The 15,595-nt window shown below is 44.9% G+C and overlaps 1 protein-coding gene across 5 annotated transcripts in view; it reads right to left on the reverse strand.

Moving 5' to 3' along the window:
- LOC149326691 (ryanodine receptor-like) overlaps positions 1-15,595 on the reverse strand; it is a 539,764-nt gene that overhangs the window by 196,633 nt on the left and 327,536 nt on the right. For all 5 annotated transcript variants that reach the window (XM_089562900.1, XM_089562898.1, XM_089562899.1 and 2 more), the window contains exons 66-71: positions 13,746-13,859; positions 12,288-12,362; positions 12,154-12,229; positions 11,944-12,067; positions 7,215-7,449; positions 4,227-4,345 (exon numbers count right to left, since the gene is read on the reverse strand). In XM_089562900.1, coding sequence (XP_089419026.1) covers positions 4,227-4,345; positions 7,215-7,449; positions 11,944-12,067; positions 12,154-12,229; positions 12,288-12,362; positions 13,746-13,859 — 743 coding nt within the window. The remainder of the gene's footprint in view (positions 1-4,226; positions 4,346-7,214; positions 7,450-11,943; positions 12,068-12,153; positions 12,230-12,287; positions 12,363-13,745; positions 13,860-15,595) is intronic.

A 15,595-nucleotide genomic window follows, 5' to 3' on the forward strand; every position in this document is an offset into this window, starting at 1 on the left:
ACGGGGTTTTATCGTCTCTGAGCGACTCAGGCTATGCGGGACGCTATAGTGAAGGGCTCCGGAAATTTCCACCACATGGGTACAACTCACTGTAACCTGGGGTTCTTCAACGTGCACTGACATCATACAGTACGTGGGCCTCTATAATTTCGCCTCCATCGAAATTCGACAGCCGTGGCCGGGTTCGAACCAAGGTTCGAACCCATGTCTTTCGGATCAGCAGCCGAGCGCCATCTGAGCCACCGCTGCCAGAGGCGAAATGAGCGAGCATAAATGCATGCAGTGATGACAAATATCTGCCTCATTCTTTATTTTTTTAAATAGCAGTGGATGCTGCATGGCTGTTCAAAAAAATGTGAAGTCAGTTACTGTTGTGTCGAAATTGTTTCGGTACGCGTGCCTCGATCGTATTTAGCGCAAAGCGCTAATTTTAAATAATGTATATGCCCCCCTCCCCCCTTCCTTGTACTTTCGCTCACTTATGTGTCTCCCTTCTACCTCCCTGCCCCTCTGTGTTATGTGTGCTGCAGCTTAATTGGCTCCTTGCGAATAGAAATAACTGCTGCCGCCGACACACTCTCCATTCCGCGTTTGTCCCTGGCATATAATCAAATTCCGCCACACCACATGCTACTACTATTAACTTTAAGTATTAAGACAAAAAGCTGTATGACCCCTCGGTACGCAGTGCGTTGTAACTGCAGGGAAACATTGCAGGCACGAGTGACAATACGTGATCATCCCTGCGTGCCAAGCGTATACTGATAAAAGTTGCTCATGTAACCCCTCATGCAATGTCCCTTGTGGAACTTTGAGAAATAAATAAACATGTGCACATGCCAGAAATTAAGTTCCATTCAAGATCTGCCGAGCCATTTCGATGACACACACGCGAATGTTGCGATAATAATTCAATTTGTCGGCGCGGCTACCACGGCTACTGCGACGCCAGCCGAATGCGCCACTCGCTTTCACCCGTGAAGACGCGTGCAGCGCCACCACGCGCCACCGCGCCCTGTCGACACCGGCGGGGTCACCCCGAGCGGGCCTGTGAGCATACTACCCAATATTCTAGTTCACTGTATTCAGAGTCTACAGCTCGCCAGTGGCGTCATGGCGCGGCGCGTCTTGAAACTTCCATGCCGCGGGCTTTGTATGCACACGACAGATGGCGCGGCGGTACGTTCTCGCACACTGCCGGCAAAATTGGCGCGTAAAAGGGCAAATACAAACTGCGTTTCGTCTCGGCTAAACTTTTAGCTCTCATTCGATTGTCAAGGTAGCTCCTGGCACATGCATGCGATGCGCAAGGACTTCGTTACATCGAAAGTGCGGAGCAAAATTAATTCGTTAAATCGCGAAAAAAAATACATGGTTTTCAATGGGGAAGTGATTGGGAAATGAAAAAAAATGCGTTACATCGCGAATTTCGTTACATTGAGGTTCGTTACATCGAGGTTCGACTGTACCATATTAGCAGATTGCATTGGAATGGATTGTATAACCGATGCATCACCACAAGTCTAACCACAAGCACCACCACCAGCTACACTACCAGCTGAACCATGGCGTAGCTACGGATGTTGCTTTCGCAATTACCGGGCTTAACCAAGCATGCGCACCAACCACAGAAACAAAAGCCACACTCATCTCATGAAATCAAGAAACTTTAACTCCTTGCGGTACAGGTGTACTGAAGCATCGCTAACACATTTTTTTTATTTATGGCTACAATCTCATGAAATGTTCCACACAGATGTGTTTTTCTCTTCTGATTCCAAACATGCAATCATAATTGAGCTGGCGGTCTTAGATCTTACAAAGTCTAGAATGCAATCAGGTAATTTCTTATGCAGCTTTAATGTCATTGCATTTTGTCGCTCTTATTTACATGAATTGATAGCCAGAGAGTTCCCATACCCGGTGACATGCTTCGTTTTTCTCTAAAGGCATGTCATCCTGATATACTACGTCAAGAGTAAAAGGTTGCACTATTTTACACTGCAACTCATTAAGCTAATTGTAAATTGCTATTTATATGTGGCCTAGACAAAAAAATGTAAGAATGTCATCAGGTATGCGACTTTGCTGGCTATCAATTCATGTAATTAAAAGCAACAGAATGCAATGAGAAATTTCATTAAAGCTGCGTAAGAAATTACCTAATTACACTCTAGAATAACTTTTGATCTAAGACCACCTGTGCGCAAGCTGCAAGTTATTGTTGCATAACAATTACAATAGACCCCCCCTTAAAGTCGTCCTTGAGGCATTAAATAATTATAAGCAGAAAAAGCAAAAGATTTTTTATGCCGCCATGTTCATAAAGCTACCTAATACAGTAGAATCTTAGTGACATGACACGGCTATGTGATTTTCGGGATCATATGAATTCGTAAAATGTGGCTGCACCATCACGCAGTAAGTGTGCCCCATTCACCGCGACTGCTAGCCTTGTGGTAAGTAGCAGTGAGCGGTGATGCATGGCCCTTATACTATCACTGTATGTATCGCAACTAGTGAGCTGTGGCCACATGGCTGCAGATAAATCCCCTCACCCGTAAACAGATTCCCATGCTTCTGCATATTCCGGATGATGCGAAATTTCCAATGATATGAGCATTTTGTGTGGCCCCGTGAGATTTCTATCACCGACATTCTATTGCAGTTCTTTTTTTAAAAGCCTTTACTCATGGAAATAAAAGTCAAACTCCAGCATGCATATTTACATCAAAGAAATTCTACTGCACTCTTTAATATCTCAGGATTGATACGCAAGAACAGAATCATTCTACGCCCATTTGTTATGAAATTCTGATTGGCTGAGTGATAACAATTGCAGAAAAAGTGAAAGATGAGAAAATCAACCTTACGATTTGTGTTTTTCTCATTTGCCTCATTTATCGCCTCATTTCCTCTTGATTTTGGTCAGAGAGAAATGACAGTGCAACCAGTGAAAGCTCTGATCTCCACTGTTTACAGCAATGCAAAGATGGCAATGCTCCACTGACAGAAAGCCGCGAAATTCATGATGCTTCGGGACCACCAGAAGCATGAATTGCTCACAATTTCTGATGACTGCACATATAGAAGACACTCTTTTTCTAAACTTCTAGTGCATATTTTGCTGAAATTTTTCGCTGCAAGACAGATGAAGCGCACAGGATTAAAAAAAAAATGAATTAAGATTCTGAAAGACGATCACTTTTATTTGCTGTGTCCCCGCTTAACAACACAGAAGAAAGCAAAATCAAAAAAGCCTAATGCACCACTCAAGTGACAACAAGAAGGGGTGGAAAGCAGATAAATTCAGTGCCCACTTTTGATAGCACCACTACCAACCCTTGGTGGCTGATAATACCCATGCCTCACCCAGTGTAGCTTATTGGGAATGCATGCTAGAGTATCGCATCGATTACACAACAGCAAAGTTGTGTAATCTCAGACTAAGTCAGCCTCGTTGCCTGACAAATGAAACATCCAGCAGAAAATTCCACACATCACCCACGTGTCCAATTCAAATAACTTGTAGCAACATAGCATAGTGGGCGAGTTGGTATTGCACCTTTAAGGAACGAAACAGAGCAACTAAAACGAAGGACCAAGAAAACGAGAGACACGAACACGTGCTGACTTACAACTGATTGTTTTAATCGGAAAACCACGTATAAACAATCTCTAATCGCTGCGTCACAGCCTCACGTCGTCATCGCAAACTACTAACATAAAAAGAAGGGAAATAATCATTGCCCAAAAGTAAGCACCTACAGGCTCCCACGCTTTTCCAACAGATATATCTCGCGCTTAGACATGGCCATCGAAGTGCTGCTCACACATGAGCCAACTTCTGTGCAGATATGATACGCCTCTACTACTTCCCGTACCAGTTGTTCTTTATGGCGATACAGCACAACAGTGTTGTCAAAGTACGGAGTGCATAGGCAGGATTTGCAATGTGCAGCCAGTTTTGACGAACAGGAGCCTCGCAAAGAATTAGAGATTATTTATATGTGGTTTTCCGATTAAAACAGTCAGTTGTAAGTCAGCGCGTGTTCGTGTCTCTCTTTTTCTTGATTGTTCGTTTTAGTTTCGCTGTTTCGTTCCTTAAAGATCCAATTCAAAGCTGGCAGAGAATCTCAACTCTCTCTGTAGTAGTCTTGTGTGCCCTGTACTTTCAGCGGTTGTCCTCGTTCCGAATGAACGCTGCTCAGGTGTTGTCTACCCACCTTGCGACCATCTCCTTCTCGCGTATGGTGGCAGTGCCCACCGTGGAGGTGGCAGTCGGTGACATGAGGAAGAAGGCCCGGTGGGCCACAAACACCTTCTCCATCAGCGGCAGCACCACCTGGAGGGAGGAAAACAAAACGAGTGAGAACGGCATCTACAATCGACTAGGAACAGTAACCTGGCATACAATTATCTTCACTTTAGATAGATAGATAGATAGATATGTTTATTTGAGTGTGCCTCAACAGCCAAGTGGCCTAAACGAGCGCACACTGGGTCAGATACATCACAATGACAACTTCAAAACATTTAAAAGCAGGCATGAAAACAACAATTAGGCAAATATGTCCATGTCAATAAACGTTTTTTTATACAAGATTTCTCAACGAGTCATTGGACAGATGGCGTGCAAATTGAGATAAAGTGTGTCGAAACATTTTGCGGCTTTTGCATGCAGCACACGAAAATTCAGCGACATCAGTAAGGTCCCACAGTTAATGAAACTGCGCACGACTTTTTGCAGAAACTGCATGTCACGTATGCGTCGCCTGTCGCCAAGGGTACACATATTGAGGTCTTCCAAGAGAGAATCATAGTCGTAGAAACGACGGTGACCAATATATCTATCATAATATGCATATGAACTTATGCTGCACATTTTCAATTTTCGTGCAATAGGCAACAGATACGCTATTCCAGGCTACTGACGCGAACTCAAGATGCAGTCTCACAAGGGCACAGTATAGAGTGCGTAGACATTCGTGCCGTCGAAATTTTTTTTGTTAGTCTAGAGATAAGACCAATATGCCTCAATTCGTGTAACAAAATTGAATTTACATGCAATCTAAAATCAAGCTTTGAATCAACAACAACACCAAGGTCTCGTACATGGGCCATGCGAGAAATCTTACCCGCCAAAAGTGTGTAATCAAACGTAACTGTGTCGCATTTCCTAGTTAGAGACAGGACGGAAGTCTTCTTAATATTCAGTTTTGGTCTGCTCACATCTCAGCATTACATTAGGCGCACCATAGCAGCACTGCGGGGTGTGATGCATGCCACAGGGGAGCCCTGAATAATTTTCACTGCATCGAACACTTCCCTGTGTCCCAAAACTTTCAGTACATAGGTGCTCTTGCATTTCACCCCCATCGAAATGCGGCTGCCATGGCCAGGATTGAACCCATCACCTTGCGATCAGCAGCCGAATGCCACAATCACCACAGTGGGTGAATATTTTGCACTGCTGTCTGCCAGTGGGAAAAAGAGAGCCTTCCTTTATGGGCTATACTAACCTGCCCAAGCCTTAATCCACGAAGGCCACCGCAGTGGACAGGGTATTGCCTCTCTCAGTTTTCCTGACAGTCTGCTCCAGAGTGAGAAAGAATGTTAGCTGATGAGCACACAACCCCCAGCAAGCTCTAGCAGAATGTTATTCCATCAAAGTAGTCTGTGTGGGTGCAAGAAAGCTAATAACAGTAATTAGAGTTGTGACCCATTCTTATGATACTTGTTAATATGGACTCGAATTATGGACAGTTTTTCGAGGGACCAAACTTTTAAAATGTATTTACGCCTCTTTAATATGGAAACTTGCAAGAAGCCGTGTAGCATGACTGTTGTCAATGCTTAGCCCCTGTTCCGCAATTCCATCACATAGCAGAGCAGCTCCTCTTCCAGTTCGGAAAGCTAGCACGGCTTGGCTTGGAAAGCGCCCTTTTTGCAGCATGCGTTCCTCAATGCATCCTTCTGGCTGCACCATCGTCAGATGCACTTCTTGGCCACGCCAAATTTCCTGCCCGCCGCATGCTTGCCGTGTTCAAGAGCACCCCTGTCCCGTGTTTTGAGAAATATCGATTACAGTCGAGCCCACTTATAACGAACCTGCCAGTCCCACTGATTGCATTGGCTGTGTCTGAAGTTCGTAGTAAGTGGACTTGCCCTAGTACAGCCAGAAAACACACTCAGACAAAAGTGCCATTTATTTCTTTTGAGCAGACTCCTTCTATTCTAGCCGCTTTCTAAGCTCTCAGCAACGGTCATGTGCTGCTGGCCAAGACCTTTGCTGCGTATAGTGTGACTGAACTTTTCACAGCAATTGATTACAATAGGTCAGCATCCTCATCTTCATTCGTCTATAAATTTGTAAGGACTCAGAAACGAAGCCGTCTGTGCGCTGCCTGCACGCGTCAGCAGCGCGGAAGGTGGAGCTTGAATTGTACAGGCGATGCAAGCCATGTGACCAGATGGAACAGGAGTGTTTTTTTTTATAACTGAATGGTGCTGCCACAGTTGTTCGTTTTATCTGAGAAGGGGTACCGGAGCTCCAATACATATTTTGACGCTTTGCTCGTAATAAACGACCGTTTGTTATAACTACTACGACCATTATAGGTAGACTCACCTGTACTGCATTTACCTGCAAATACAAGAATGGAACGCAAGAAGAACCACGGTAAAATAAAATAAAAAGTAAAATAAACTAAAATCGAAACTAATCCCACCAGATTTAGGCAGCTAATAACAGACCACTTGAACCAACTATAGCTACTTCCCTCGCGATGCTCTGCCTGCAATTTGAACTGCTTGTGTCATTGCGATACCCCCCCACAAGTGTTTTCTTACTTATTTAATTTCCGTACAATTTAATGTTTAATTTTATATACTACTGCTTTGCCTTATATATCCTGTACTATTTGAATTACCTGACGTTAATTTCACGTCAAACTTGTTATTCTTGTTATGCTTTTTTATGTTTACATGCCTTTGTATGACCGTTTCACACCACTGTCTCCCCCCCCGCCCCCCTTATGTAATGTTTGAGACGGGATCTTTAAGGGTTCAATAAATGATGATGATGATGATTATGATTATAAAAATAAACTTTCCTGCAGCAAACAAACCACTCCCAAACACAGTAGACACAACTGTGTACCCAGCAGCTGAACTATATGTGCCGCAGTTCCCCCTTTCCAGTGAAGACCGACCTTGCTGAAGAACTTGACGTCCCGGGAGGAGGTCTTGAAGCTTGTCCGGCGGCTGAAGGGCACGCTGGGTCGCAGCACCTTGAGGTTGATGGCGGCCATGTCCAGGTACTGCAGCAGCTTCTCCAGCAGGGAGCTGGCAAAGCGCCGCTCCTGGCCCCCCCCACCTTGGCCCTGGCCGGGGGCCTGGGGCTCCTCGCTGGGCGCCCCGCCACGCTCCCGACGCCGCAGGGCCTTGCTGCTCCGGGGGAGAGAAGAAAAGACAACTGTTCCAGAAAAGCATCATCTGTAGTGAGCGGAACACATGGCAAAAGTGTCTCTGAGACTGAAGACCCCTAGGTCGTGAGAAATTCCGTGGCAGTAACGGAGCACCTGCAACAAGTCCGCCCCATTGGCAGGAGTGCCTTTTCGATAGACATCAAGGACCTCTACCACATGCTACGCTACTCCAAGTGGTCAGCAAGACGACTACGAAGCTGTAAGGTTCCAGAACACCTGCGAAACAGGTGTGAGCAATTTCCTACAGCTATTATTCTTCTATCTCTCCACTTCCCTGGTTAACTTCGAAGGCCAAATGTAGAAACAAAAGAACGGTGTGTGTATCAAATCCTGCCTCACACCTGCGCTTAGCAACTTGCATATAGCCCGGTATGGTAGGGATCTGAACCCCAGCCAGCAAAATTCAGCAGCGTGCAAAATATTTCGGTATGTTGGTGACTACCTCATCATTTTCAAGAGCCCACCTAGCAACGCCAGGCTCTTTCAGTTTTCCCCTCCTGCCTTGAAGGCCTCGCAATGACGATCAAACTTCCTGTGGATAATCAGCTTCGCTTGCTCGACTTGATGGTTGTGATAAGTGAAGACCACATCTGCTGGCGGTACACGCCCCATGCACAAAAAAGCCTACTCCCGTTCTCTTCTGCCCACTCAAAGCTGGGAAGTAAGGCACAGCCAAAGCTGCATTGAAGAATGCTCTGTACAGGTCATGCCCGCATCAGGTGAATTCTAGCTTCAGCTTGCAAATGAGCAGATTGATTTCTGCGGGATTTCCAAGAGGCCTCCAGTGTAGTCTGGCAGAAAAACTGTTAAGGGAGGTTCATGGGCGCTGCAGCAAAAAGCAGCCTGAGTTTGACCGAGTAGGGACCGTTATCATTCCCTAAGTGCACGGCTCATCTCACAGACTCAAAAAGACAGCAGGAAAGGTCGGTATACAAGTCCTGTTTTCTGCACCAAACAAGCTAGCCGCCCTACGTAAGCAGGGCAATGCTGATGTGGCTCAAAGCACAGTGTGCAACGGGAAGCACCAGCGTCGATTTATTCCATACCAAGCTAACGTCGTCTGCTAAATGACGCTTCCATGTGACAGGCTATAGACAATTTAAAGCACCAGGCAGCCATCTTTGATCACGTGATCACGCCGCCATTTAACTGTAATAGTTAAAGTTGATGGTTGGAAATTAGTCAGCCAGCTTATTAGTTAACAAGAGTAACCTGTTTTCGGATGTCTGCCATCACTGGTATTACTAGGTCGCAGAAACTGTCTCAAAATCTTGAAAAGCCTATTTAAATAACTTCTGGCTCACCTTTGCTAAAACAACCAGCACAGTAGAAACTCGATGGCATGATCCCAGTTGATGCGGATTCATAAAATGCCCTGGCCAGAGTGTGTTGTATGCTATGAGCAGACATTTGGGTGTTATGTTTTCTACAATCCCCCGCCCTGGTGCGGATGATATGAACCCGCAAGCAGCACTACAAATTTTATTTGGTTTGGATGGTAAAAATTTCGGATGATATGAATAGTATTCTTTGTGACCCCCGTGAGGTTAGTATGATCGAGATTCTACTTCACTATACTAATTCATCAATCTACTGTTTATTACATATATCACCCATGGACTAGGAACACAGACTGCAATGGGTCCCTCAATTAACACTAGCTGCAAAGGCGGTACGCCAGACCTACCAAAGCAGCAGGCAACAGTAAAGAGAATATATATAAAAAATGAGCAAGAATTCTGCACACATGCCAAAACTAACAAATTACCAAACAAAGGAGTGAAGATAACAAAAAAATCCTGAATTACAGCCTATATACCACGTGTCCCAGCTAAATGTAACCAAGCTTTTAAAAAAAATGGTTTAGTTTATGGGGGTTCAACATTCCAAAAGCGACTCAGGCTATCAGGGACACCGTAGGACATGCAACTACATCGCACAGTACATGGGCCTCTATCTAAGCTCAACCACTGTGGCCGGGATTGAACGCACATCTTTTGGGTCAACAGATGAGTGCCATAACCACTGAGCCACCGCGGTGGCGCTTTTAAAAAAAGGCGAAATGTCCTAGCCCAATGAAACCAACTGAGGGCTGTTCAGAGTCGCGTGGGCTAGTGTGTGGAATTTTTTTTCTTCAAAGTTAATTATTTAGTTAAACATAATAAGCTAACTTTTCCATTACTGACTTGCGGAACATAGTGTCAATGAAAAAGTTTTAGATCATCTAAAAAAAACACCTAGCAGTTCTGTTTCGATCAAGGTACAAATTACGTAGCTTTATTTATTGGCCTTAAAAGAAAGTTATCACGTAACCAGCTGCCGACTCACATCTCTGCCCCAATGTGCACGCAAAGGCTGATCAGGAACAGCACTTCAGAAAAAAAGTGAATTTTGTTCTCCAAGATGTGTCTTGGGACGTTAAGTGGCAGTGCTGTCATGTGGAAGCGTTGTTTTATCGTGCGAGTTATGGTTTAAGCCTGGTAAAAAAAACTACTTTACGCAAACAGTACCTTGGTGTAAGCATTTCAGTCACATGTTTTTCAAAACGATCCACAACTTTTCCATTGACACTTCGTTCCTGAAGACAATAATTTAAAAGTGAGCTAATTAGGCTAAACTAATTAATTAAGTTTCAAGAACGAAAAAAATATTGCAGACTAGCTAGGCCACATGATTCTAAAGAACCCTTAGTTGGTTTCACGCGGTGTTTTTTAAAAACTTGGTTACATTTAGCTGGGACACCTGGTACAGTTGTGCCCCATTATTACGGCCCTCGTTAATATGGACGACTCGAATTATAGACAGCTTTTCCAGGGACCAAACTTTTAAAATATATTTACGCCTCTTTAATATGGAAACTCGCTGTCTGGACAATAGACAGGGTGAAAATGTACGACATGACGATGGGACCCGTGTATTTTTGTCCCATCAGTACAGACAAGGGAGAGAACAAATCCCAAATCCCAGATGTTCCAGCGCTTGTATTAACGCCAGTGAAAGAAAATGCAAAAGTGGAAATGCTGTAACAACACCCTTTTTGTAGGTGCGTGTGCACATGCATGTTGCTTCATGTTTTACCGCAGCAAGGAACCTGGTCAATGCGCCTTACCACTTGCCACACTACATGAACGGCTGCGAAAAAAATTCTTTCTGTGCACTACGTTGAAAACCACATTCAATAGCGCTGTGCGCGTCTACTCGTTCTTGGTCCCTTGTCCTGCTTGCGCTATTGCTCCGAAGGAATTCAACAGCTGTCAGCCGAGTGAGTTCAGAGTTATTAGACAGTTTTAGCCGTGCGTCCGCAAGGTCTTGCGGACGCAAGGAGCTTGCAGGGACCATAGTGCGCATGCGCAGAACGCAAGCGCGAGCCCTGCGTCTTGCGTACATACGCAAGCCAGCGGACTTTGCGTTGCGTTGTTTGCGTGGCTTGCGTGGTTAACGTTGGCAACATGGCGGCGCCCTGCACGCCCGCTTCGGACCAAATACTGCATCGCCGCTGCATTTTTCGACGCAATAGCTTGCTCTAAACGGTTGTATTCACTTTTATTTTGTGCATTCTCACCCCTTTGTAATGATATATGTGACAAATAGTCATCGTTTTTTAGATAAATCCAAGAATTTCTTGATGTTAAGACTAACTATCTGCGGTGTACACTGTCGTCATAGCAACGACCTCCGGTAAAGTACTTCTCCAACTTTGAGCTAGAATTTATATTTTCATTTGATTGAAATGATTTACATTAAAAAAAAACAAGGCCTTCAAATGCAACCACCACTGTCATTAATAAAAGAGGAAAAAGTTTCCTCAGCACATAGTTCAGGAGCTTTGACTTGCTGTCGCTAGATGGCGCCACTGTATCCTAAGCTTCCCGTGCGCTACGCTAGCCACTCCGAACTAAAACTGTCGTTGCCAGGACGGATGGCACTGCGCGTAAGGTGCGCCCGTAGCGTACTCACAGCTTTTGCGGACGCACAGCTAAAACTGTTTATTGGGACGTGAACAGCCGCAGTAGGAGATACTTTGTCACACCAAGAGGTGACGTAACGTGCCTCATGTATCACTAGGCGCTACAAATGGGCCTGCACCACATAATTTTAAAGAAAATCAAAACCCAGAGAATCACCTTTAGTTCTCATTATTGCCCAATTTGCACTTCACTGCCTGGCAATATACAGAGAAGCAGACTGTAATCATAAATCCTTCTTTTTTTTAGAACATTTTTTTCTCTTTCTTTACGATTCGTTACTACAGGCGACTCTCTTTATGGAGACTTTTTGCTCCAGGAACCAAAGCGTTCATATTAACGAGGCACTACTGTATATAAACTGTAATCATAAAATAATCTTCAATACTACATGAAAACGTAGCAATACGGAGGAAACATGTTCATAATGGCAAATCAACACAATTCCCAGTGCAAGAGAGAACCTCTCAAAAGAGAGAGTCCCTTGCCTCGAGACACGGTAGCCCTCGTACTGGAGGAACTTGAGGAACTCCTGGGCCCGGTCCCGGTTCTTGTACTTCTCTCGGTCGGTCAGCAGGTCGTAGGGGACCAGCTGGGCATGTATGCCACCACCTGTGGGCAGGTGTCGAGAGGTCACAGTCCCCCCCCTCCATCGCAATGAATACCGCAGAGAAAGTGCTTGGGAGAAAGCTACATGCCCACAGCGTCCAGCTCTTCCTTCATCTTTTTGGCCCAGATGTCGTGCGTGTTCTCCGCGAGCCTCTCCGCCATGGTCTGCAGAAGAAGGAAATGTAGAGCTGACCTGGTCCCACCACTGGCTGCCAGGACTCACCATCATGTCCTTGTTGAGCGTCAGGGTTGACATGTCCACAGGCGTTGGCATGTACGCCATGGGCGACTGGGCTTGCTGCAAAGGAGAGAGCAAATTCATGACTGCCTGTGTAACATGGTCATGACCGAGGAAGCCCCCCCTGCTGCACCAACAAAACAGTGTGAGAGAATTTCCCAGTAAAAAGAAACCATTGGAACCAAGTGGATTTCCAATGGGTTCCAATTGGTTCCAATTGGACAAGTTCAGTTTCCATTTGGTTCCAATTGGAATGGTGTTCCAATTGGATGGTCCAAATAGACTATCCAATTGGACTATTTGAGTTTCCAATTGGTGAGCCCAAATGGTCTCACCCACTGCATGCAATTGGTGCACCCAACTGCACCCAATTTATCCAATGAATGTTTGCATGTTTGACGAAAAAGGTAGAACTAATATGGTACTTACAATAAGAGCTATCAGCAGCTTAGCCTAATAAATTGTACTCATCAGCTACACCACCACTGCAGCTGAAATTAAATTAAATATCTGCACTCAGTGGGCAAGCGCCACCGGCCCCAGCATGAGAGCCTAATAAATTTGGTATATAAGTTGGAGCAGAAGTGTGTTCTCTGGATGTACAGTCTTTGTCAAAAATTTAGAGCCCAGGGGGTTTACTTCTTTGCCTTGCAGTGGGACTCCTGAAGCATTCTGGGAAGTCTTACCCATTGAAGGAGGCAGAACCAGAAATCTTCTTACCCAGAGGAAATTTGGAGCACTGGAGATGCATCACGAACCACACAGTAAGGCTCATAAGCAAACCTCCTGGGCTCTAAACTTTTGACAAAGGCTGTACATATTGAGGTAATGTATGTTACCAGTGCCTGAAAGTGCAGTGTTGCTTGTGTGTGATATATGGGTGCCTGTTGGCTTTGATTTCCATAAAAGCATGTTAATTTCAATTCCGTAGAAAAATGTTGATTGGCACTAGGCAGAGTGTCTCCCCGAAGTCCTCATATATAAGTTTTCCTTTTGCACATTGCAATGTGTTCAGCTGTAGAAATATTCATCCAAGATCCTAGAGCATATTATTCAAACATTTAGCTACCTTTCTCAATGAACATAACATATTTTGTGAATATTTTCTGGGTCAAATAACTGCCTGGCCTAATGGGTCCAATTGGCTAGTCCAGTTGGATCCAATTGGTCGTGGGCTAAAAACACAACTGGAACCAACTGATTCCAATTGGGAAGTCCAGTTGGAAGCAATGGGAGTGTCCATTTGGTTCCAACTGGAATGTCCAATTGGTTGCAATGGTTTTTTTTGACTGGGAAGAAATTCAATGATAAATTATTTAGCGGTCGTAGGCGATCCCTGCAAATTCATTACTGAGAAGAAAGCATGCAAGTGAAATTAGGCGATAGAACAACACACCAGCCACAAACAAGGCATGGTAAATGGAGTGAAGGCAGGGAACTCACGGCCGCAATGGGGGCGTTCGAGTGCTGTGACGCATCAGTCAGCTCCAGCTTCCAGCCGAAGGCCAGGAGGGCCTTGAGGAGCTCCCGGATGGGGTCACGGTAGCGCTCTTTCTCCTACAACAATGGGGCCAAGGCAATTGCTGTTCTTTTTGGTAGGCAAAAGGGGCAGAAAAAAAAGCAGGACACAGCAGGTTTCTGTGCTTGCATGCACCATGAAAGAGATTTGCCAACTTACCCAGCTCTACACACTGTTGGTGTGGTCAGCAGAGATGTGAACAGTGGATTTTGCAGTTGGCTAACTGATTGCTTCAGCTTGGCTGGTTGCACAAGGGGAAATAACAACTTTGCCATCAACCAGATGAAGTGGCTGATGGCTACCTGCCAAGTTTCAGCTGGCCCTTACAAGTTTCCACTACCTCAAACCGGGCCTTTTACCATAGCTCACTTTTAGCTTCCGTGGGTCCCAATTTAGGTCCACATAAATTCCAGCCTAAGAGTCAGTGTTGCAAAACAGCATGCCAAATGAGGGCGAATGGATGTAAACAATTACCGTATTTACTCGAATGTAACGCGACACAAATGTGATGCGAGGGAAGGCATTATATGCTGCCCAGTGGGAAATAAATCAAACCACAAGCGGACCTTTAATGGACATCGCAACCAACACTGGCCTTCTTTTCAAAATGCTCGTTTTTAGAAGCACAGTTCTCGGGAATCCAGTAATATGCGTTGTGGGGCTAGTTGGTTCATACTCAGACTTCTTTTATGCGCACAGAAAGACGACACAATAAGACAAGGTAGACAGGACGGAGCACAAACTTTCAACTGTTTTATTCTGGAAAAAGTACATGACACTTATACCAAAAACAATGGATAGTCATCAGTGCCACGTGCAAGCCAAAACCTGGGAAAAAGCACATAGGAAGGGCACAGGTGACTCACCTCTTATGTAATTTATCTTTATTTTGCCTTTTTAGATAAATTACATAAGAGGTGCACCTGTGCCCTTCCTATGTGCTTTTTCCCAGGTTTTGGCTTGCACGTGGCACTGATGACTATCCATTGTTTTTGGTACAAGTGTCATGTACTTTTTCCGCAATAAAACAGTTGAAAGTTTGCGCTCCATCCTGTCGACCTTGTCTTATTGCGTCGTCTTTCTGTGCGCATAAAAGAAGTCTGGGGGACAGTTCTAGGGAACTGAGTTCTCCTTCTCCCTGTCGAGCTCCCAGACGATGTCATCCACGGTGCTGTTGAGGTCATTCAATATGGAGCGTTTCTTGAATGACTGTCACGAGGCAGGCTGTACCAAGCAACAGGCATGCACTTGGACATTCTTGATTCTTCCCGAGTGTGTTAGGGGTTGATCCTACCAGATGTGATCAGTGTACACCTAGTCATCTAGCTGCCCCAGAATTTCTAAGCTCTCCAGCTATCAGGATTGCTTTACTCTTAAAATGAGCGGCATACTGAGCACACGTTGACATCGCATTGACTGCAGCAAGCAGTCACAGCTGAACCAACCAGACAGCAAACGACACCACATGTAAAGAACACAACACCACAATGCAACAGCCCCAGGATCCCAACGAACACAAAGAATGATGTTTTGAGTTTGGATCGAATCTGATTTGGTTTCTATGGCACTCACGTTCCCAATTTAACATCGCAAAACTATGGAATCTGAAACCAAGTTGTGACTGTTTCAAAATGGCTGCACTGTGGCTTTGCTTTATGGCAGTGCCACGGTATTAAATTATAACGCGAGGGTAGACTTTAAGAGAAAAAAAACAAACTTACATTACATTCAAACAAATATGGTACAGCAGCATATGCCACAAATGAAAGAACAA

This window comes from Amblyomma mixtum, chromosome 10, assembly GCF_055824585.1.
Source record: "Amblyomma mixtum isolate Tamu chromosome 10, ASM5582458v1, whole genome shotgun sequence".
Classification (NCBI taxonomy): Eukaryota; Metazoa; Arthropoda; class Arachnida; order Ixodida; family Ixodidae; genus Amblyomma; species Amblyomma mixtum.